The 22,566-nt window shown below is 37.4% G+C and overlaps 1 protein-coding gene and 1 long non-coding RNA gene across 2 annotated transcripts; both read left to right on the top strand.

The window, feature by feature from the left end:
- The first annotated feature begins 270 nt into the window (after positions 1 to 270).
- On the top strand, positions 271 to 1,421 carry LOC127073764 (alternative NAD(P)H-ubiquinone oxidoreductase C1, chloroplastic/mitochondrial). The gene is made up of 4 exons (XM_051014984.1): positions 271 to 380; positions 499 to 701; positions 803 to 898; positions 971 to 1,421. The coding sequence occupies exons 1-4, from the start codon at positions 302 to 304 to the stop codon at positions 974 to 976; spliced, it is 384 nt and encodes a 127-aa protein (XP_050870941.1). The 5' UTR covers positions 271 to 301; the 3' UTR covers positions 977 to 1,421.
- Positions 1,422 to 8,352: 6,931 nt separating this feature from the next.
- Positions 8,353 to 8,872, top strand: LOC127073765 (uncharacterized). The gene is made up of 3 exons (XR_007785854.1): positions 8,353 to 8,414; positions 8,504 to 8,599; positions 8,700 to 8,872. It is a non-coding gene; the product is annotated as an uncharacterized LOC127073765 (long non-coding RNA).
- The last annotated feature ends 13,694 nt before the right edge of the window (positions 8,873 to 22,566 follow it).

Below are 22,566 nucleotides of genomic sequence, written 5' to 3' on the forward strand. Positions count from 1 at the left end.
AGGTCTCAGTCTCACATCTATGAAAGTGCTTTCATGGTAAAAGCGCTCTCATAGGTCATTTATAAAAATTATAATAAATCTAATATTACAAAATCCCTGACTTTCAGAAATCCCTCTTTCACTCTCTCTCGTTCGAAGCTCTCGCTGCCCTGGAAAAAATTCCACAGAGTACCTGGAAATCTCAACGATAAACACTGCAAATTTGAAAGAGACTGCATTCGAAAGAGAAGGATTCAATACCTGGAAATCTCATTGCGTTTTAAGGTTAGGTTTTCGTGTCTTTCTGTTTTGCCCTAACTTTATGCAAATTTCATTCTCCATCTTTTCAGAAATGTCACACATTGCTTTAACTGCATCACCCACCGTAGTCGCTTTTCACCGTATGCTCTATTTCTCTTCTATCAATCATCAAATTATCGCTGTTTTCGTTTTCCTATTTTAACAATTACTGTAAATTTCAACAATATCGGATTCACTTTTTCTTCTTCTTTCTATAAGGTGGAGCGAAACAATGGAGCACGCTGTTTCCGAGTAGCTGGAGAAGCAGGGGAATCAATCCATCCTCATTTCCAAATTCCACCAGAAAACGGTTACCGTTGCGGTTTTTTGCTTCTGGAAAAAATGGCGTCAATGGAGGTGTTGTGGATGAGATATCTGAAACAGTAAAGGCGCACACGGATTTCGTTTGGCCTGATAACAAGGTTTCGTATGGTTATTTTTGTTAATTTTGGATACTGAAGTTGTATAGAGTTTGCTAGTTTGTTTGTAATTGTATGTTTATTCTCTGATTCACGTTTTGCAGAAGCCTAGAGTGTGTATTTTAGGTGGTGGATTCGGTGGTTTATATACTGCTTTAAGGTTGGAATCACTCCAGTGGCCCGAAGACAAAAAGCCACATGTGAGTATTCGAACATTCAAATTCAATTCAGTTCTTTCAAGTGTGTGGAAATTGATGCAAAATCTGTGATAGGAATAACTTAGGAGCATCTTTCTTGATGAGATTATGTCTCGGTACAGAACATTCATCAATGGAGCAAAAGAGAAAAAAAAAAGAATCATATAACAACGTGGAAATGCCTTACTCCTATATTAGTTTCCTTAACAAGTTCCCTAATGACACTCTTTAGAATATTCCTTATATTTATATTTAGTGGAGCATTATGTTAGATTGTAAGAGATGAGAGGAACTGAGTTTAAATTTAATCCCAATTATATGTTATGATTGCATGGTGAGGAATGGATTAGGAGTATGTTTGGATTGACTTATTTAAATTTATCTCCTGACATAAGCACTTGTGAGTATGTTTGAAAGAACTTATGGAAACAGCTTATGACATGGCTATAAAATGTTTTCAACTTATATCTATAAGCTCTCCATGATAGGTTATGAAAACAACTTATAGCTTATAAGAGTATAGTATAACTTTATTTTATCTTTTATTATGGAAATAGTTTATACTAAAACCACTATATGATAAACACTTATGCTATAAGTGCTATATTGAACTGTTTATCCAAGCTGAGCTTAACTCTCATGAATCATGGTAAGCTGCAATATATTTTGTTCTTATTTTGCAAGTTGATTGTACCACTCATTATAAATCTTGCTTATATCCTTGCACTGTGGCTTAGTTGTTGATTTTTCTGCACTTTTTCTGAAAAGCAATGTGTGACATTTCTGAAAAGATGGAGAATGAAATTTGCATAAAGTTAGGGTTGGATTTATCGAAGTCAAGAACTTAGAGCAATGTCTCATATTTTGGCAATCCTATTACATGTTGGTTTGAATGAACAGTTAAACTTCAAAATGTACATTCATATTTTGGCATAACTTTGTCTGCTACAGTCATATTTTGGTTCTTACTTGTGAATTGAATTTCTTGAATGATCGATTACTTGGTTCTTGAATTGTTCATGTGCATCATATAAGTTTCTTGAATTGTTTTATACGTTATGACTTATCCTTGATGTTGTTTTATATGTACAGCGCTCATTCCCTGTGTTTCCGTGAGTTTGACCTTCTCGACGTTGCTGTTCGGTAAATCCGAGGTAAATTTCTTCCTCAAATTATTGGTACACTGTGATGAATTTGTCTGAAATTGCGTGAATATGTTGTGTTTTCTTGCTCCGTATTCATTCCGTGTATACTTTGGGTTTTGACAGAAACGCGTTATACCGTTTTGTACCCTAATTACTTTGCGTTAAAACCATGGATAAGACATGGATGTATTCCAATCGATTGTCGAAAGAGTACGAGAATGGGGTATCGAAATTTGTTAAGTTTGCTATTGCGCACGCCAAAGACCCCAATCGAATGACATGTCCTTGCTTGAGTTGCTGTTATGGGAGTCAGGTTGACGCGGTTCAGTTGGCATCGCATTTACTACGGTATGGAATTGATAGAAGTTATACATGTTGGAATTTGCATGGTGAGAAAAGTAACGAGAATGTTGAATCGGGGTATAATACGACCTATGCTTCAAACGACGATTGCACAGATACATATGATTATGATCGAGTCGAAGAGATTGCAGAAGCGCTTGAAGAAGATCTTAAGGACTGTCCCAAAATGTTCGAGAGGTTGGTAAGCGATGCAGAGAAACCGTTGTATAATGGTTGTACAAAATTCACAAGATTGTCTGCGTTATTAAAGTTGTACAACTTAAAGGCGAGCAATGGATGGTCGGATAAAAGTTTCACAGAGTTATTAGCTCTTATGAAAGATATACTACCAGAGGATAATGTTCTTCCCAATCGAACGTATGAGGCCAAAAAGATGTTGTGCTCTATTGGCATGAGCTATGATAAGATACATGCCTGTTCAAACGATTGCGTTTTGTTTCGAAACGAGTATGCATCGTTAAATGAGTGTCCTAAATGTGGTGCCCCTCGATATAAGAAAAAGTTGTCTCCAGCAAAAGTCTTATGGTATTTTCCTATAATTCCGAGATTTAGACGCATGTATCGTAGTGAAACCGATTCAAGACACTTGACTTGGCATGCAGATGAAAGAATTATTGATGGAAAGTTTCGACATCCGGCAGATTCACCCCAGTGGATGAAAATTGATAATGATTATCCTGAATTTGGAAAAGAAGCAAGAAACCTTCGCTTGGCATTGTCTACTGATGGAATGAACCCACATGGTATTCAAAGTATCTCGCATAGCACATGGCCTGTGATTCTTATGATTTATAACCTACCTCCATGGCTATGTATGAAGCGTAAGTACATGATGTTATCTATGTTAATTTCTGGGCCTAAACAACCAGGGAATGACATAGACGTATACTTGACACCCTTAATCGAAGATTTAAAGTTTTTGTGGGAGAACGGTGTGGAGGTTTATGATGGGTATAGGAAAGAAAGTTTCAACTTGAGGGCGATGTTGTTTGGAACAATTAATGATTTTCCAGCATACGGAAATCTATCAGGGTACAGCATTAAAGGTGAAAAAGCGTGTCCTGTTTGTGAAGACGGAACCGATACGATGCGATTGGACCTTTGTCATAAGAATGTCTTTCTCGGTCATCGTAGATTCTTAAATTCTAATCATCACTACCGTGGGTGGAGAAAAGCATTCAATGGAAATACAGAAGAAGGTAGAGCTCCAACAATGTTGACAGGTGATCAAATTTTTGAAAAGGTGAAGGACGTAAGTACTAAGTTTGGCAAGCCTTTTGCACATACACTTGTCAAGAGTGGGTGGAAGAAAAGGTCAATTTTTTTTGAACTGCCATATTGGAAGTCTTTGTATGTAAGACATTTCCTCGATGTTATGCATATTGAAAAAAATGTATTTGACAGTGTTATTGGTATGTTACTCAATATACAAGGAAAGTCTAAGGATGACCTTAATGTAAGGAAGGACATGGTAAACATGGGAATGAGAACTGAATTGGGACCCGTGAAGAAAGGAAAACGAACATATCTACCACCTGCTGTTTACACTCTATCTAGAAAGGAGAAAAAAATATTGTGTAAGTTCCTAAGTGAAGTTAAAGTTCCAGAAGGCTACTCATCAGATATTAGAAGACTTGTGTCTATGAAAGACCTCAAGTTAAAGAGTTTAAAGACGCATGATTGCCATGTTATAATGGAACATTTTCTACCGATAAGTATACGTTCTATTCTGCCAGAAAAAGTAAGAAGCGCAATAACTAAATTGTGTTTTTTCTTCAAGTCAATTTGCAGTAAGATGATCGATCCTGCGATCTTACCAACATTGCAAAAAGAAATAGTTGTTACTTTGTGTGATCTTGAAATGTATTTTCCTCCCTCGTTTTTTGACATAATGGTCCATCTAGTCGTTCATCTTGTGAAAGAGACACAATTGTGCGGACCAGCTTATATGAGATGGATGTACCCTGCTGAACGTTATATGAAAATATTAAAAGGGTATGTGAAAAACCGAAGTCGACCAGAGGGTTGTATTACCGAACGATACATTGTTGAAGAAGCGGTTGAGTTTTGTACAAAATATTTGTCAAATGTTCAATCAATTGGACTCCCCAAATCTCATATTGTTGAAAAAAAAGAAGGTAAACAGCTAATTGGAAATAAAGTTGTGACAGTATCAAGGGTCGAACGAGATCAAGTGCATTTGTATGTTCTGCACAATGAGATTGAGGTTGAGCCGTATGTTGAAATGCACAAGGGTGTTCTTCGAGGTTTAAATCCGAATAGAAATGAGAATTGGATAGTACGAGAGCACAATCGAAGTTTCATACCATGGTTTAAGGAACATATTTATTCAAAGTATCGTTCAGATCCCGCTTCAATAACAGAAAGGTTGAGATGTTTAGCATATGGTCCAAGTTTGGTTGTGTTTTCTTATAGCGCATACGCAATTAATGGATACACATTTTATACCAAAGAACAAGATGATAAAAGTACTATGCAAAATAGTGGTGTCACCTTGGTAGCTGAAGCAATGCACATATCAAGTGTGAAGGACTTAAACCCAAAATTTGCAAATCTGTCATATTTTGGGGTTATCGAGCGCATTTTGGTGTTTGATTATGAGAAGTTTCAGATTCCTATATTTGGTTGCAAGTGGGTTGAAAATAATAATGGCATACGAGTGGATAAGTCAGGATTTTTGCAAGTTGATCTTAATAGGGTGGGTTACACAGATGAGCCTTTCATTCTAGCCTCTCAAGCTAAACAAGTATTCTATGTCACTGATCCGACAAGTACGAAATGGTCTATAGTGCTTTTATCTAACAAAGTAATTGATGAAAGAATTGGAGATCAAGGTGATATTGATGTTGAGATTGAATCTTTTACCATAAATGATCAAAATGAGAATGAATCATGTATTAGAAATGATCATAATGAGGGTATTTGGATCAATCCAACCGTCCGCGTTGTTAAAAGAAAAGTAGAACATATTCCTACCAAGAAAAGAAAGAGACGTTACTGAAAAAGGTAATAGTATAATTATAGCCTATGTCATTCAAGAAAATTTAATTATAGCCTATGTCATTTTATATTATTCAATATATATATGGATTATTGATTATGGATTTTTATATTTTTCATTTCATTTTTATATTTTTTCTTTATTACAGGTTAAATGGCTAGTGATCAAGAAAACTCACAAGATGCAAATGCTCCTGATGATACTTCAGAAAAAGAAATTACACGAGGCATCACTATTATGAAGAGTATCATTCGTGATAGAGATAAAGCAGTAACATATAATGTAAATTGGAATGCTGATAACCAACTAATTGGGTCTAATGCTGCAAAGTTGGCAAGCTACATTGGTACACTTGTTCGTATGCACATTCCAATCACTGCTACAAGATGGAGTAATAAAGAGTTGGGTAGCGCTAAAGATAAGATTTGGACTGAGATACTGGTACAATATATGATTGTTTATATTTTCTTTATATTGACGATAATGTGTTTAAATTACTTATACTAACACACTCTATTCCAATATTTTTTCGTAGAGGTCTTTTAACATTGAAGATACAACTATCCGAAAAAGTATATACTTCAATTGGCCGGAAAAAGACACAGAGGGTGGAGAACGTTTTTAACAAACAAGTATCTTAAGGACAAAGAAATTTTTTTTGTTGAATATGATCCGGAATATCCAGTGAAGTATGCGATCTTCATTACAGAAGAAGAATGGGTTGCTTTTGTAGCCCAAAGAAGAGACGAAAATTTCAAGAAAGTGAGTGCCACAAATCGCGAGAGAGCGTCAAATCCCACGTATGCATACAAAAAAGGGCGTTTGGGATATGCACGCTTAGAGGAAAAAATTGTAAGTATACAAAAATGCTACGATCTTATTAATTGTCTCAATGTGTTATAATTGATTATCTTATTATTTGTGTCAATGCGTAGTTAGACGAGACGAAAAGTGACGCAACATCACTTCCGCCACATGTTTTGTGGAAAGAAGCTCGTGTGGGAAAGGATGGAACTGTTAGGGATGACGTTCAACATATTTATGATGAATGTGTAAGTAGAACATTGTGTCTTTAATTAAATCAAAAGTTTAATAATATATAATTAATTTTTTTATCTCCACTAATAATTTCCGATATGTAAATGAATTTCAGGAGACCCTATCTCAATCGATAAGCACAGCTGAGGACCAGGAGAACAGGAGCGTACTTAGTAGAGCACTAAATGTTCCTGAGTATCCCGGTCGGGTGAGGGGTAAAGGGCATGGTTGTACTCCAACTTCCTTGTATAAGAATCCAAGGAGAAGAAATCCTAGCAATCAAGAAGTGATGGAGACGTTGCAGGCATTACAAGCGCAAGTTCTTCAATTGCAAAAGGATAATGAGAGATATAGGTGTATGGAAAGGTGCAGTTCACAGTTGAAAGAAACTAGTGAGAAAGCCAGTATCAATTGTCAAAATAAATTTCCCGAGGTAATTATATATGTTATTTTGAAATTAAAATAGCACATTTATGTTAATTGAAATATATACACATTAAAAGTAACATATTTATTATTGGTTTAGGGCATTTCATCTTGTCAGCTATACTTATCGTCACCGACTTATCGCCTAGTTGGCAAGGGAAAAGTGCACAACACTTCGGGAGATTTACTTCACCATAGACCGCTCCCGGATGGACACCTTAAAGTATCGGTTGATGTTGTATTAGATAAGGATGCGTTGCTACCGATACCTGACATTGTTTCAGAGACAACATTCCTGCGAGATGCAATAGGATCATTTGTTGCATGGCCCTTGGATCTCATTTTCATTGATGATGAGGTATGTTGAATTCAAAAACCACTATGAATCTTTTAGTATTCAAATGTCAATTCTGAACCGTTAAGTTAATTTTTTTTACATGGTAATTTTAGACGCCTACAAAACCCGCATCTAAGGATAAAGGGATTTCGCGGCACAACGAGTCTGTTGCATCACAAAAAGAGGTATATTGAAAGTGTTAATTATATGATCCGAATCAAAAATGCATGATTTTATAATTTACCTATGTTATATGATTTATAGGTATTTGCTCAAGGGTCACAACAACTGAGCCAGAAAATTGGTAGTCGACAGAAAAACAAAAGGGATCTTCCAGTGACTTCTTTGCCAAAAAAAGGTGCTTTTGTGCCTCGATACCAGATATCTCTTGAAACACTTGTTGACTCATCAGATATGGCAACAGCTGGTGCTATTCGCTTACTGGATATGGAGGAAGATATCTTTGGTTATTCATGCACTGAAACAATCGGAAAAGAAGATCTGGAACATATTTTTCGGCATCAAGAATTAGGCGCCGGTGTTATACACACATACATCCGGTAATCCGATCTATATATTATTTAATTACTTGAACAATTTATTTACACATTTCAATAAAAATAGTCTAATGTTTATTATGTTTTTATTGAAGGTTCTTGTATGACAATTTCATGCGCGGGAATGATCAATTGTCAAACAGATTCCGTTTCGTGTCTTCCTCCCTGGTCAACAAAGCATTAATTTGTAGGGAACCGGATTCATGTAGAGAGTACTTAGTCAAGAGATTCATGGCCAGCAGTACAAACAACTTGTATCTTTGGCCGTATAATTCAGGGTTAGATTTTAATTCTAAGTTTATTCTAATCTTTAATTGTTTCTTTTACGTAAAAAATTTCCATATAAACTTTTGTTTTAATTTATAGGTGTCACTGGTTGTTGCTTGCTATTGATCCTTTAAAAGAAGTGGTATATTTTCTGAATTCGATAGATGGTGAATGGACAAATTATCCGGATATGAAGCAATTAGTTGATACGTAAGTGAGACTGTTCTAAATATTCGTGTATATTTATGTGAGATTGTTCTAAATATGTTTTTATTTTGTTAGATCAATAAAAGTGTTCCGATCTCAAAGACAAGCTCGAGTACCACGTACTAAATCCAGCAACATTACGTGGATAAAAGTGCAGGTACTTTAATTTTCACAATTTTGCTTATAATAGTGATGCTACTTGATAAGAAAAGATAACTATACATTCTTATTTATTTTTCTATGTAGTGTCCTCTACAGCGCAACGGTATCGATTGCGGATACTTTGTAATGAGGTTTATGAGGGAAATCATTAATATGAATCAAATAGAGATTCCAATCACGGTATGGATTTATAACTTAGGATTTGTTTTAATATTTATCGAATATTTCATATTATTTATTACTTTTAACTAAATCATGCATATTATGTTTTGTTATGTAGTACTTTGATGAATACAAGTGTGCTCATTACACGAGACTGCAGTTGGAACAAATCAAGGAGGAATTGTGTCAATATTTTATTGAGAAAAGATTAATTATATAATGGTTTCAAAATAACATGAATACTTTGATGAAGAATGGTTTCTGGTTGGCAAGTGTATAGTTCTTTATATTTTTAACAGATTAGTTATGATTCCAAATAGGCCGTATAACATATTAGTTTTGACTTGTGTATAGTTCTTTATAATTTTAGTGATATCTTTAATTTCATGGATAGATTAATGTGTTCATTCTTGTGTTGGTTTGCTTTAAAAAATTACAAATGCTTGAATTATGACTCCAAATGTGTTCAGTGCCTATCTATCCTTGTGTTGGTTTGCTTGAATTATGACTCCAAATGTGTTCATTCTTGTGTTGGTTTGCTTGTGTTGGTTTAAAAAATTACAAATGCTTGAATTATGACTCCAAATGCTTGAATTAGAGAGGCTTGATTTACAGGTTTATGGGATTATTCCCAAAAAATATTACAGGTTGAAATGGTAGGCTTAAACTGAAGGCAGCGTTTTGTTATTTTACTAGAGGAAAAGACAGCGCTTTTTAGTAAAAAGCGCTGCTAAAGGTTGTCAATAGAGAGCGCTTTTTACTAAAAAGCGCTGCTAAAGGTTGTCAAGAGAGAGCGCTTTTTAGTAAAAAGCGCTGCTATAGGTTGTCAATAGAGAGCGCTTTTTACTAAAAAGCGCTGCTATAGGTTGTCAATAGAGAGCGCTTTTTAGTAAAAAGCACTGCTATAGGTGGTATATAGACAACCTTTAAGAGCGCTTTTTACTCAAAAGCGCTGCTAAAGGTTGTCAATAGAGAGCGCTTTTTAGTAAAAAGCGCTCTTAAAGGTTGTCTATATACCACCTTTAGCAGCGCTTTTTACTAAAAAGCGCTCTCTATTGACAACCTTTAGCAGCGTTTTTTAGTAAACAAAAAGCGCTCTCTATTGACAACCTTTAGCAGCGCTTTTTAGTAAACAAAAAGCGCTGCTAAAACCTATAGCAGCGCCACCTACGGCAGCGCTTTTAAGCGCTTTTAAAGGCCAAAAAAAGCGCTCTCATAGGTCTTTTTTGGCGTAGTGATAAAAAAAGGGAATGAGATGAAGAGGGAGGGGGAATGGATCAAACACAAATTGGATAAAGGAGGACTTTTACCAAGTTAATATCATTAATTCATTTTAGGAGATGGAATGTACATTCCATCAATTCCCTAAATCCAATGATCTTAACCTAACAAAGTCAAATCAACCTTGACCAAAGAAGTGAACATTTGACTTGGTACTTTGAAAATTTTCAAATATGTTTGATTTCCCAAACTTCCACCTCAAAATTTATCATGATCCAAGCTTCAAATGGAAATTGTTCAACATTAAAGTCGTTCCCCTTGATCTCACCTTTTCAAAAAGTCCAAGATCATCTCATTTGGCCAAGAATTGTATGACTTGCGCATGGCTTCTCTTCAAGGTTTCATTTGGATAAATCTCATGTTCATATTCCAACTTCCATTGCATGATCACATGACACACTTTCAGCATTACATATCATGGAATTTGGACCCGATTACATCATTTCATGGGCCTATCACACGCCCAAGCATCCATGCAAAAAAGATTTCTATTTTTGGCATTTTTGAATGAAGTATGTGGAAAGCAATTGCGTAGCGTATAAATAAGACCATTCATGCTCATAATTATGGACACCTTGCCCAAGCTTTGAACCTACAATCCTAACCCTCACTATTAGAGGACAAACTTGAAGGTTTTCAATTGAAAATCGAGTTTCAATTTCACTTCAGTTTTGAAGTTGAAACTCCAAGAATCCTAGCATTTCCTTGATCCAATTCAACTTCTGCAAGCTTCTAAAGTCAAGCCAAGGCCAATTGGAAGCAAGATCAAGCAAGATTCAAGCTCCCTCGAAGGTGAATTTTCAGAAACTTCATCTCTTCTATTCTCTCTCAATTCTTCACCCTTCTCTTTGATTTTTGGTTGGCTGAAGTCCTACCAATATGGGCAACAAGATTAAGTTGCTTTGAGGTCAAATCGAAGCAATTCAGATCGTGTATCTCAAAATTCAATTCCTCATATCTCTTAATATATTTGGAATTGGACAAAATTGAGGCCAGATTCGTGATCCTGAGCATTTTCTCTTTGAAATAGTGTCCTTGTTTTTCATTTTCCATTGAATGAAGTTGGACCAGTTCGGTGGAGGCCACCAGAGAAGATGACCAGAGCCCTAGCTCCGGTGGTGTGTTGGCACACTTCTTGGCCATCTGATCATGTTTGGATGTTCTAATTTGGACCTTTGGTTTGAATTACCACACATACATCACATTGACTCAAGACTCCCATGGAACGCCGCGTGTGACTATCAGATCTATCACCTTAATTAATGAGGGAGATCTAATGGCCCTTGTTTTTTCTAATTTCTTTTTATCTTCTGAATTTTCATTTAATCCTTTTATTTTGTTTAATTCATATTAATTTCATTTTTAATCCCAAAAAAATGGGACTTTCACAAAAAATCTTTAAATATTTTTCTCTTTTATATTATGAATTAAAATTATTTTTTAGATTAATTTTGATATTTTTTATGAATTAAATATTTTTGTGCATTTTTTTAATTGTTTAAAAATATTTCTGACTTTTCAAATATAGTGAAATTTTTTGTCTAAGGTCCTTTGACCTTGTTTGACCTAGGACAAATCCTTTGGCATTTTATTTGGTGTTTTGAAGGGATTTTAGGTTTTGACCAAATAAAAATATATTTTAACTCACTTTTAATTGGATTTTTAATTGATTAAATGCTTAAAAATTATGTTGAGCCATTTTTATGGTCTTGTGATGTTTGACTTTCTGTTTGGCCCTTGGTCAAGGTTGATTTGACTTCTGTTGGATCAAAACTATTGGATTTAGGTGATTGATGAAATGTACATTTCATCTCCCAAAATGAATGAATGGTTTTGATTTGATGAAAATCCTCCCTTGGTCAATTTGTGGTTCTATCTTCCCCTTCCTCTTCATTTACATCCCTATTTTGTTCCATTCCCTCATTTTGACCAATAAAATATCAAATGTCTTTAGGCTAATTGGTTCATCAATGACCTTGTGTCAGATGAACTAATACAACTATGACTGAGATAGGCTCATCCCTCTTGATCTTTTCTTTTAGTGTGTGGTATGTTTTAGGAGTTTGGTTCTTCATACAAAATCTCTAACATGCATTAACACCTAAATTTTTATTGCCCGACCTTAGATAGTTGTGACTTCTAAATAAGTCCAATTACGATTGCTTAACATAAAGCTAAACTTGACCCTAAAGGCATAGCATTCTAGTAAGTGAGATTGTAAGTCTCCCATTCTTCATGGCATTGTATGGAAACTTTACTTTTTTTGCTTTCATGAGAGCTAGTGGCATACTTGTTAAATTATCCAAGTTGGAGTCCTTCTCATGGAAGATGTTGGTTTAAGGATTCATACTTATGAATGGATGGTTAAGTGTTCTCCAAAGAATGACTTAACCAATTAAAAAAAACACCACTAACACTCGACTAAATCTTGACTAACATTTGACTAACTCTTGTTAATATTGCTTTACTTTCAAGTCATTTACTTCATGCAGTTTAAATTTCAGTCATTTATCATTCATTGTCATTTACATTTCATTTAACTTGTTTATGTTTATGTCATTTTCACTTTGCTCATTTGAGCCATATCTTGTGATTGTATATATATCGTTTGTGCATTTTGGTTTTGTTTGTGGTCTTAGGACCTTAAAATACTTAATACCAACAAAACCCCTAAAAAACATTTGGTGGACTGTTGATCTTGATCTGAACTCTTGGACTCAGAACTAGGCAACTTTCCCTGAGCGAAAAGGACTTGGCCAATGCCAACATTTTGAAACCAAGCTATTGTGAACTGAGATTTCATCTAATGTAAGTCTTGGATCTTGTTTGAATTCATCTGCTACTTTGTCTTTGTGCTAATTGTTATTCATCTGCATCTTTCATAATTCTTAGAGAGGGAATCTGAACTTCCACTGGTAAAACGGCTTCCATTCTGTAGACTAAAGAGAAAGGAGTTGCCCCTGTCGAAGTGCGTACTGAAGTGCGATAACCATGAAGAGAAAATGGTAACATCTCATGCCAGTCTTTGTATGTTACTGTCATCTTTTGTATAATCTTCTTAATATTCTTATTAGCAGCTTCTACGACGCCATTCATCTTTGGCCGGTACGGAGAAGAGTTATGGTGTTTTATTTTGAACTGCGTGCAGAGTTCAGTAATCATCTTGTTGTTCAAATTAGTACCATTATCAATGATAACTCTTTCAGGGATGCCATACCGACAAATAAGACTATTCTTGATGAACCGTGCCACCACATTCTTTGTGACAGAAGCAAATGAGGTTGCCTCTACCCACTTCGTAAAGTAATCAATAGCAACAAGAATGAAACGATGTCCATTAGAAGTAGTAGGTTTAATCTCTCCAATCATATCAATGCCCCACATTGCAAAGGGCCAAGGGGCTGTCAACATGTTCAATGGAGCAGGAGGTACATGTACTTTGTCCGCATAGATCTGGCACTTGTGACAAGTTCTGGAGTGATGGTGGCAATCAGCTTCCATGGTAGACAAATAATACCCTGATCTCAGAATCTTCTTGGCCATCGTATGTCCACTAGAATGAGTCCCAAAAATACCGTCATGCATGTCTTCCATAATCTTTTCTGCTTCCTTTTTATCCACACAGCGAAGCAAAGTCGAATCATGATTACGTTTGTATAATACTCCATTACTCAAAAAGAATTTAGCGGAGAACTTCCTCAGGAATTTTCTGTCATTGATGGATGCCCCTTCAGGGTATTCCCGAGTTTCTAAATATCTTTTTACTTCGTGGAACCAAGGTTTCTCTTCTACTTCATCAGCGTTAAGTTCATAACAATATGCTGGTTCATCTAATCGTTCAATGGTGATCATGGGAGCTTCATTATCCCATCTGAATCTGAACATAGATGACATGGTAGCCAATGCATCTGCCAACTGATTCTCTTCTCGTGGAATATGTTCGAATGTAATCTCTTCAAAGTATGGGATTAATGTCAACACCCGCTCTCGATAAGGGATGAGATTCGGATGTTTAGTGTCCCATTCTCCTTTGATCTGACTGATTACTAAGGCTGAGTCTCCGTACACACTCAAAAACTTGATTCTCAGGTCTATAGCAGCTCTGAGTCCCAAAATACATGCTTCATACTCAGCCATATTGTTGGTACAATCAAAACATAGTCTAGCAGTGAAAGGCGTATGGTAACCTTTGGGAGAAATAATTACAACACCAACACCATTGCCCAATGCATTAGAAGATCCATCAAAAACCATAGTCCATCGGGATCCCAGTTCGGGTCCTTCATCCGGTCCAGGTTCTTCATAATCAGTAACAAGCATAACATTCTCATCTGGGAACTCAAAATTCATAGATTGGTAATCATCAACTGCTTGATGAGCCAAATGATCAGCTAACACGCTTCCTTTGATTGGTTTCTGGGTAGTATACTGGATATCATACTCTGTTAAAATCATCTGCCATCTTGCTATTCTTCCGGAGAGAGCAGGTTTCTCAAATATATATTTGATAGGATCCATCTTAGAAATCAATAAAGTGGTATGATTCAACATATACTGTCTTAGTCGGCGAGCAGCCCAAGCCAAAACACAACAAGTTTTCTTAAGTAGTGAGTATCTTGTTTCACAGTCGGTAAACTTTTTGCTAAGGTAGTATATTGCATGCTCTTTTCGACCAGACTCGTCATGTTGCCCCAGCACACACCCCATTGAATTTTCTAACACGGTCAAATACATGATTAGAGGCCTTCCTTCAACTGGTGGCATCAGAATTGGAGGTTCTTGGAGATACTTCTTGATGTTTTCAAAAGCTTCTTAACATTCATCATTCCATATTATCTCTTGATTTTTCCTCAGTAATTTGAAGATGGGTTTGCAAGTAGCAGTCAAATGGGAGATAAATCGGGCAATGTAATTCAAGCGTCCCAAGAAACCTCTGACTTCTTTATCCGTACGGGGAACTGGCATTTCTTGAATAGCTCTCACCTTAGCCGGGTCAACCTCAATTCCTTTACCACTGACAATAAAGCCCAAGAGTTTACCGGATCTTACTCCAAATGTGCATTTGTTCGAGTTCAATCTCAACTTGTATTTCTTCAACCTCTCAAACAGTTTGTATAAATGATCGAGATGTTCTTCTTCAGTATGAGATCTGGCTATCATGTCATCCACATATACCTCTATTTCATGATGGATCATATCATGGAACAAAACCACCATAGCACGCTGGTATGTTGCCCCTGCATTCTTTAAACCGAATGGCATTACTTTGTAACAGAAAGTGCCATATTGCGTCACAAACGTAGTTTTCTCCATGTCTTCAGGTGCCATCTTAATCTGGTTATAACCTGAGAATCCATCCATGAATGAGAATACCTTGTGTTGAGCGGTGTTATCTACCAGAACATCAATGTGCGAAAGTGGAAAGTCATCTTTGGGACTTGCTTTATTCAAATCTCTGTAATCTACACAGATTCGCACCTTACCATCCTTCTTTGGCACTGGTACCACATTAGCAACCCATTGAGGATAAGAAGTAACAGCTAGAAAACCTGCATTAAATTGTTTCATAACCTCGACTTTGATTTTCTCAGACATTTCAGGACGCATGCGACGAACCTTTTGCTTAACAGGATGACAATCTTCCTTCATCGGAAAACGATGTACTACTATATCAGTATCCAGTCCTGGCATGTCTTCATAAGACCAAGAAAAAATCTCTACATAGTCATGTAACATCTGAATCAATCTTTCTTTGACACTGTTTTCCAAGCCTGCTCCTATTTTGACTTCTTTCTTGTCTACTTCAGTACCCAGATTTACAATTTCAATTGATTCCTCATGCGGCTGTATAGTCTTTTCTTCTTGCAGTAACAGTCTGGCAAGCTCTCCAGGTACTTCATAATCTTCCTCACTTCCATCCTCGGCTTGGTAGATCGGATTTTTAAAGCCATAATTAATAGTAGCAGAATTATTATCAACAGGATCCAGAGTGGATATGGATCTGCAATTTGTTACGTGAGTGTGTGTAAGAAAACATAGCTTATTTGAAAGATGACAGGAAAGATAAAGAGCGAAATATTTGAATGCAAAAAGTCCATTGATTTATTGAATGTGAATATGCTTATGAAAATGACAAAACCCTTAACAAATTAGCTATTGTGCCCCGGGCATAGACACAATGCTTTAAGAAGTTCAATTGTTCATAATAAAAATTACAAAATTTGAAACACTAAAATAAGCAATAACAATTACTCCTGACTAAAGGAAATCGGGATAGTGTCTTTAGCCTTCCAATTATTGAGTCTGTCACCAATTGTTGGGACAATCCAGCTATCCAAGTCGCAATCGCTATCAACATCTTCTACATCATTAATCTGATCTTTGAATATCTTTTCTGAGCTAAACCCCAGGCCAAATTTATCAGACTTGTACGGTACATCGATCAATTGACCCCAGCCAGTACGACCACCATCTTCAACCACGGCTTGAGCATCTTTTAGAGAAATCATAGCAGGAGGAGCACGAATAACCTTGGGCACACGGGAAATTGGCTTAAGGACAGGACTGGTCGGAGGAACTACTTCAAATGACTGAGAAGGAGTCTCAAATAATTCACCATCCATCTCGACGTATCTGAAGGTATGCACACTAATGACAATATACTCTTCTTCTCCACACACAGTGACAATCTTACCCTCTATTGGATACCTCAGCTTTTGATGGAGAGACGAAGCTACAGCACTTGCCCCATGGATCCAAGGGCATCCCAGCAAGCAGGAATAGGCAGGACGAATGTTCATTACGTAACAGGTAGTGTTGAAGACTTGAGGTCCTATCTTGATAGGGAGAACCACTTCACCATGGACAACACTCTTCGCACCATCGTAAGCACGCACCACAACGTCACTAGGTTTCAGTTCAATGCTTTTACAGTCAAGCTTATCGAGCACAACTTTCGGTAGCACATTCAAAGAAGAGCCATTGTCAATCAACACATGAGACAAGGTGATCCCCTGACACTCAATGGAGATATGTAGAGCTTTATTGTGATTCTTTCCTGCTGGTGTCAGGTCAGCATCAGAAAAGCCTATGCGATTATCAACAACCAAGTTAGCAACATAATTTTCTAACTGATCGACAGATGTCTCCTGAGGTACATGAGCGGTCTTTAAGAACTTTATCAATGCATTGGCATGAGATTCAGAATATAACAACAAGGATAACATCAAAATTTTAGATGGAGTATGCCCCAGTTGTTCTACCACATAAAAAGCACTCTTACGGATGATTTTCAGCATTTCTTCCATTTCCTGCTTGGCAACATCTTCGATAGTAACTTCGACTGGTGTCTTTGACTGAGAAGGATTGATTACTGGTCCCTTTCCTCGAGTTTCAGGGGCGGGAGGTGAGATTTCTGGAGAGAAGATCCTTCCACTTCGAGTAGTTTTACTAGTCCCAACAATGTCAACGTCATTAGGATTAGCAAAATTGTCATCTTGCTTTATGACGTGGATGTAAACATCACCTCCATAATTCCATGGAATGGCTTTGCTTGAGGAATACGGTATTGGGCCAGGTGCAGTAATAATTAGGGGAGCTACCCTGGGCTCAACAGTAATCTTCACAGACACTCTAGTAGCAGTAATCTTCACTGGAACTTTGGACCTAGCAATCACAAATATTTCTTCAATAGGGTTTTCCACCTTAGGAATCTTTTCAAAGAGAATTGTATGATCATCCATCAGTTGTTGAATACCATTCCTCAACTTCAAGCAATCATTGGGTCGGAGTATACAGAGATCGTAATTTTCAGCACAACCTGGAAATAAACCAGCTTGCAATAAATTCTTCTTGATGATCAGGAGAGGAGATGCTAAGTCAGCTACATTAGTAATGTGAGAATTGTCATCCACAACATTAATAGTCTTGTCATGATTAGGCATAGGAGCAGTGATGACATTAGGAATCTCCGGAGGATCAAATTCAATTTCTCCAGCATCGATCATATCCTGAATCTTATTCTTCAACAACCAACAATCGTTTGTATCATGCCCGGGGCTATCGGAGTGATATGCACACCTGACATTGGGATTATAACGAGGAGAAGTAGTGTTGGGATTTGCAGGAGGATCTCTGAGGGTAATTAAATTTGCTTTTAGCATACCCTGCAGTGCTTGTGCTAAAGTCATATTGATCTTGGTAAACTGCCTTCTTGGCTTGTCTTGTCTGTGTTGGAAGTTTTGAGATGGCAGTGCTGCAATCGTAACTTCTCCAACAGTATGGTCACGATTTTTCTTGTTATGACCCCTTTGACCGTACACAACATTTGATTCATTCCTCCCCTGATAGGACTTTTTGGTGCTTGCAGAGGTAGCCGCCTGTATCTTTCCACTTTGAATGCCGCTTTCAACACGTTCACCCGTCAATATAAGTTCAGTGAAACCCGATGAGGAACTTCCCAATAGATGGCTGTAGAATGGGCCAGTCAGTGTACCCATGAACATGTCCACTAATTCTCGATCAGTCATAGGGGGTTTGACTCTGCCAGCCAAGTCTCTCCATTTTTGAGCATATTCTTTGAAGCTTTCTTTAGAGCCCATAGTCATATTCTGAAGCTGTAGCCGAGTAGGCGCTAATTCCGAATTATACTGGTAGTGCTTGTAGAAAGTTATCGCTAAATCAGTCCAGGTGCGGATGTTAGAGCTCTCGAGCTGATAATACCACTCTAACTGTGTGCCAGACAGACTCTCTTGGAAGAAATGGATCAATAGCTTCCTATCAATGGTATACGGCTGGATCTTTCTCACATAAGCTCTCAGATACATCTGAGGACAAGACGAACCATCATACTTAGTGAAAGCAGGGACCTTGAATTTGCGAGGAATGACCACATCAGAGACCAGACCTAAGCTTTCGAAATCCATACCGGGCGCCTTTTGACCCTCCATAGCTAGCATACGTTCTTCCAGCAACTTATACTTATCATCTATCAGAGAGTACTGTTCATTTTCATAATCTTCATAGTCGTCCTCAGGGTTGAAGGGATCATCATTCTCATCTTCCGAATCATTTTCTGTCTCATCTTCTTTATCCTTCGGAATTCCAATCTTGACTCTTGGAGCCTGTCCTTTAAGCCTTCTTCCCGGGTTAATGTAACTCACAAATTTCTTGTCTTTCTTCTTCTCGACCAATAAAGTCTTCAGTTCCTCCTGCCCCTTGGATAAGTTCAAGATCATCTCCTGAAATTGAGCATTCTGAGCCTGGAGATCCTTGACAGTTTGTTCGAGGGCCATTTTTCTGTTTGAGAGGAAGACCGTGAGAACATTGATCCTTTAGAGTACCTGTTATGCAATGTTATGTTATGCTATGCAATGTATGAAATGTTTTCAAGGACTTTTGGAATTTAACTTTGCGTAAACCACCAAAAAGGGGAACTTTTATTAATAATTTCTTTAATCAATGCTCATTACAAGAAAAAATGAAAGCTCAAGTCTCCCAGGGACGACTTCTTTTTGGGCGGAGATATGCATTGAGACTTCGTTCCTCATTAAGCTGGCTGGTGAGCTCTAATACTTTCTTCCTTTCAGCACAGAACTGAGCTTCAAAAGTATCCCTTTCCTCTCTCAACTGGATTCAAGATTTCTTCAATTCTTCAACATTGGTAGGCATATCTGGATAAGGAATGATCTGAGGGGTACCTCCTTCAACTTTTGGTTCAACAATCAGAGGTCCGATTGCAAGATATGGCATGATAAGCTCACGAGCTCTGGCGCGTACCCATCTGAGATAATGTTCCATAGGAATAGAGTTTTTCTGTCCTAAAGTACTTGTTTTCACCATGCCCCAAGCTCGTACAAACCTTTGACGGAGACCTTGAGAATCGTTGTCATAGTCAAACACAATGCCTTGGATAAATATTTCATGTGGACCATCTCTTCGAGCATAACCAAACTGATGTAGGGCTAAAGCAGGATTATAAGTAATACCTCCTCTTATCCCTAGGAGTGGCACGTTAGAGAATTCTCCACAACGGTCAATGATGATAACATTTTCTTTGGGTTGGGGACACCAATGGATGTCTGAATGGAAGAGCGACATTATCCTTTGAGACCATTTCAAATTTTGCTCATTCTTCAAGACTGATTGAGGAAGGTGAGAAATAAACCACCTAGATAATAAAGGTATGCGGCACATGAGAGTCCCTTGCCTTTTCATAGTACGAGTGTGAAGGGAATGCAAAATGTCTCCAAGCAAGGTGGGCATAGGGTTATGAGTGAGAAATATCTTAATAGCATTCATGTCTATGAATTGATCCGGATTAGGAAATAACACCAAACCATAGATTAGTAATGCTAGAACATCTTCGAAAGCGTGGACACTCATAGCTTTTAGGAATTCTTGGGCTATTTATCAGAAATTTGGCAAGTAAACCCTTAACTTCACTTCTTATTACCCAATTAGTTTCAATGTCGGACTTTGTCATGTGTAAAGCCGCAGCAACCTCTTCAGACCTCAGAATCTTTTCTAAACCCCTGAAAGGTGTTTGATCAAGGATAGGTATCCCAAGCAACCTGGAAAATTCTTCTAATGTGGGTGCCAACTGATAATCTGGGAAGGTGAAACAATGATTTTTAGGATCGAAGAACTGGAATAGAACTCTCATCATATCTTCCTTGAAACCGGTGGTAACTAAATTGAGGAGATAACCATGTTTCTTGATGAACTGAGCATGATTGGGAAGTTCTGACACTAAATCCTTGAGTTGAGGAGAGGTCGCTACAAAATTGATCCGGATGGTCTTCCTGGAAGCCATAGCCCTACAAAACAGAGCAAAGTTAAATCCCTAAGTCCTCGAAATGGTTAGTACAATGCCATAATGTAATGATGTTATGATGTCAAGTAAGTAAGAAGCACAAACAAGTCACACCACAATCATTCCTAGGTTTTAAGGCTTGCATGAGTTCCATAGGTAAGTACCCTCCCCACTGAAGTTTGGTTGGTTCAACCTGTCCTAGAATAGTAACCGGGTTCTAGAAGGATCTCAAATCATTGACCTTTCCTTAAGTCCACTTCAGTGCAACACCAAGCGGTTGACCAAAATTTCCCTAAAGTCCAATCTCAAAGAGTGTAGTATCGAGTATCAACCAACCCCAGCCGGAACCGAAGTCAGTTATCTCACTACTTTCTAATGGCTAGGATGAGTCAATTAGGGTTCTAAAGGTCTGGTTAATGCTTTGATGACACCACGCAGACGCCAAATTTTTCCTCAAGTAAACATGAGGAACATCAGGACATCCAAAGTGTCACATTAACCGTAACCATCATTTTAACCATTCCAGTATACGCCGGACAATCGCGATGATCTCTTGCTACTTACCTAAGGTACACTAGATCCGGGTGTAGGATCTTTCACTCAAGCATAAAATACCCAAACAATCCCTTAAAAGTAAATCAGACAAGGAAACAATTCGAAAACATAAGTGATCTTATCTTTAAGGTAACCTCTCTTTTTAAGATTCCCCAGCAGAGTCGCCAGTTCTGTGATACGGTGAACTGACTTTGTGTTTTTGCTTTGAAAAGCAATGTTGCGGATAGCAAGAGTCGCCACCGACTTTTCTTTTATCCAATAAGAAAAGGCGGAAAAGAACAGGAAAGACCTTGATTAGATTTTGAGTTCGAGAGGTACATTATACAAAGGGAAGGTGTTAGCACCCTTTGTATCCATGGTTATCCATGGGCTCTTAATTGCTTAACTCACTTATGTTTTCCTTGTTTGAGAAAGTGTTTGAGAAATGTGGTGTGTTTAGAAAATATTTTGACAAGAGAGTTTAACTTTGTAATGATTCTTGTACGAATGTATACAAAGTGTTTATCTCGTTTGATTTTGAAAGATGTTTGGAAAAATATAACTCGACGATGATTCTGGTGCGAATGTATACCAAGTGGTGATTTTCTAAAAGATGTTTTGAAAAGTGTGAGGTGTGAAAAGTATTTTAAGCTGTGAGCAAGCATTTAAGAGTTATACCTAACCAAGGTCTTTATAGGTATTTCCTATCCTTAGGAGGGTAAAACTGTCCTTACTATTGAGAAGTAAGTAGTCTTATCCTTTGGATGTAAAGGGACATCGTGGGGTCGTCGATTGGTCATTGAAGGCAACATTTGTAAGGATACCTTAGCATTCGAAGGGACGATAATCATTTAATCGTAGGCTACAACGAAGGGTCATCGAGGGACAAAGTCATATATTCGAAGGCAACGTTCGAGGGACAAGGTCATATATTCGAAGGCAACGTTCGAGGGACTATGATTTATCTTGTAGGGACATTGACCTTTTGATCGAAGGGACTATGACTTATCTGTTTAGGGATGATGATGATTTAATCGAAAGGGTCTTTGCTAAGGGTATCCCCACATTCGCGGGACATGACCATAATATCGTAAGGCAACAAAGAAAGGGTTACTCTAGAGGTGCAAGTGTGGAAATGATTGGATTCAGATATATTATCTTGAATTAATTTATCTAAGTTCGATTATTTATCTTTCCATGCAATCCTATTAGCATACATCTAGACAGTTATATTCACAGTATGGAAACATTAAAGTGCGAAAAATAAGACTACGCTATTACATGGCTTTGGGATGGGGGGTACATAATTTAAAAGGGGATATAAAATATCTAAATCTTAATTAACGAGTACAAAATT

The sequence above is a fragment of the Lathyrus oleraceus genome, chromosome 4 (assembly GCF_024323335.1).
Source record: "Lathyrus oleraceus cultivar Zhongwan6 chromosome 4, CAAS_Psat_ZW6_1.0, whole genome shotgun sequence".
Lineage (NCBI taxonomy): Eukaryota > Viridiplantae > Streptophyta > Magnoliopsida > Fabales > Fabaceae > Lathyrus > Lathyrus oleraceus.

What these genes read in the sequence shown, in the direction of transcription:
- LOC127073764 (XM_051014984.1), top strand. Translation starts at nt 302, where the DNA reads ATGCAAATTTCATTCTCCATCTTTTCAGAAATGTCACACATTGCTTTA. An exon ending in CACCGTAGTCGCTTTTCACC is followed by an intron (nt 381 to 498) that starts GTATGCTCTATT and finishes TCTTTCTATAAG; the next exon opens with GTGGAGCGAAACAATGGAGC. An exon ending in TCGTTTGGCCTGATAACAAG is followed by an intron (nt 702 to 802) that starts GTTTCGTATGGT and finishes CACGTTTTGCAG; the next exon opens with AAGCCTAGAGTGTGTATTTT.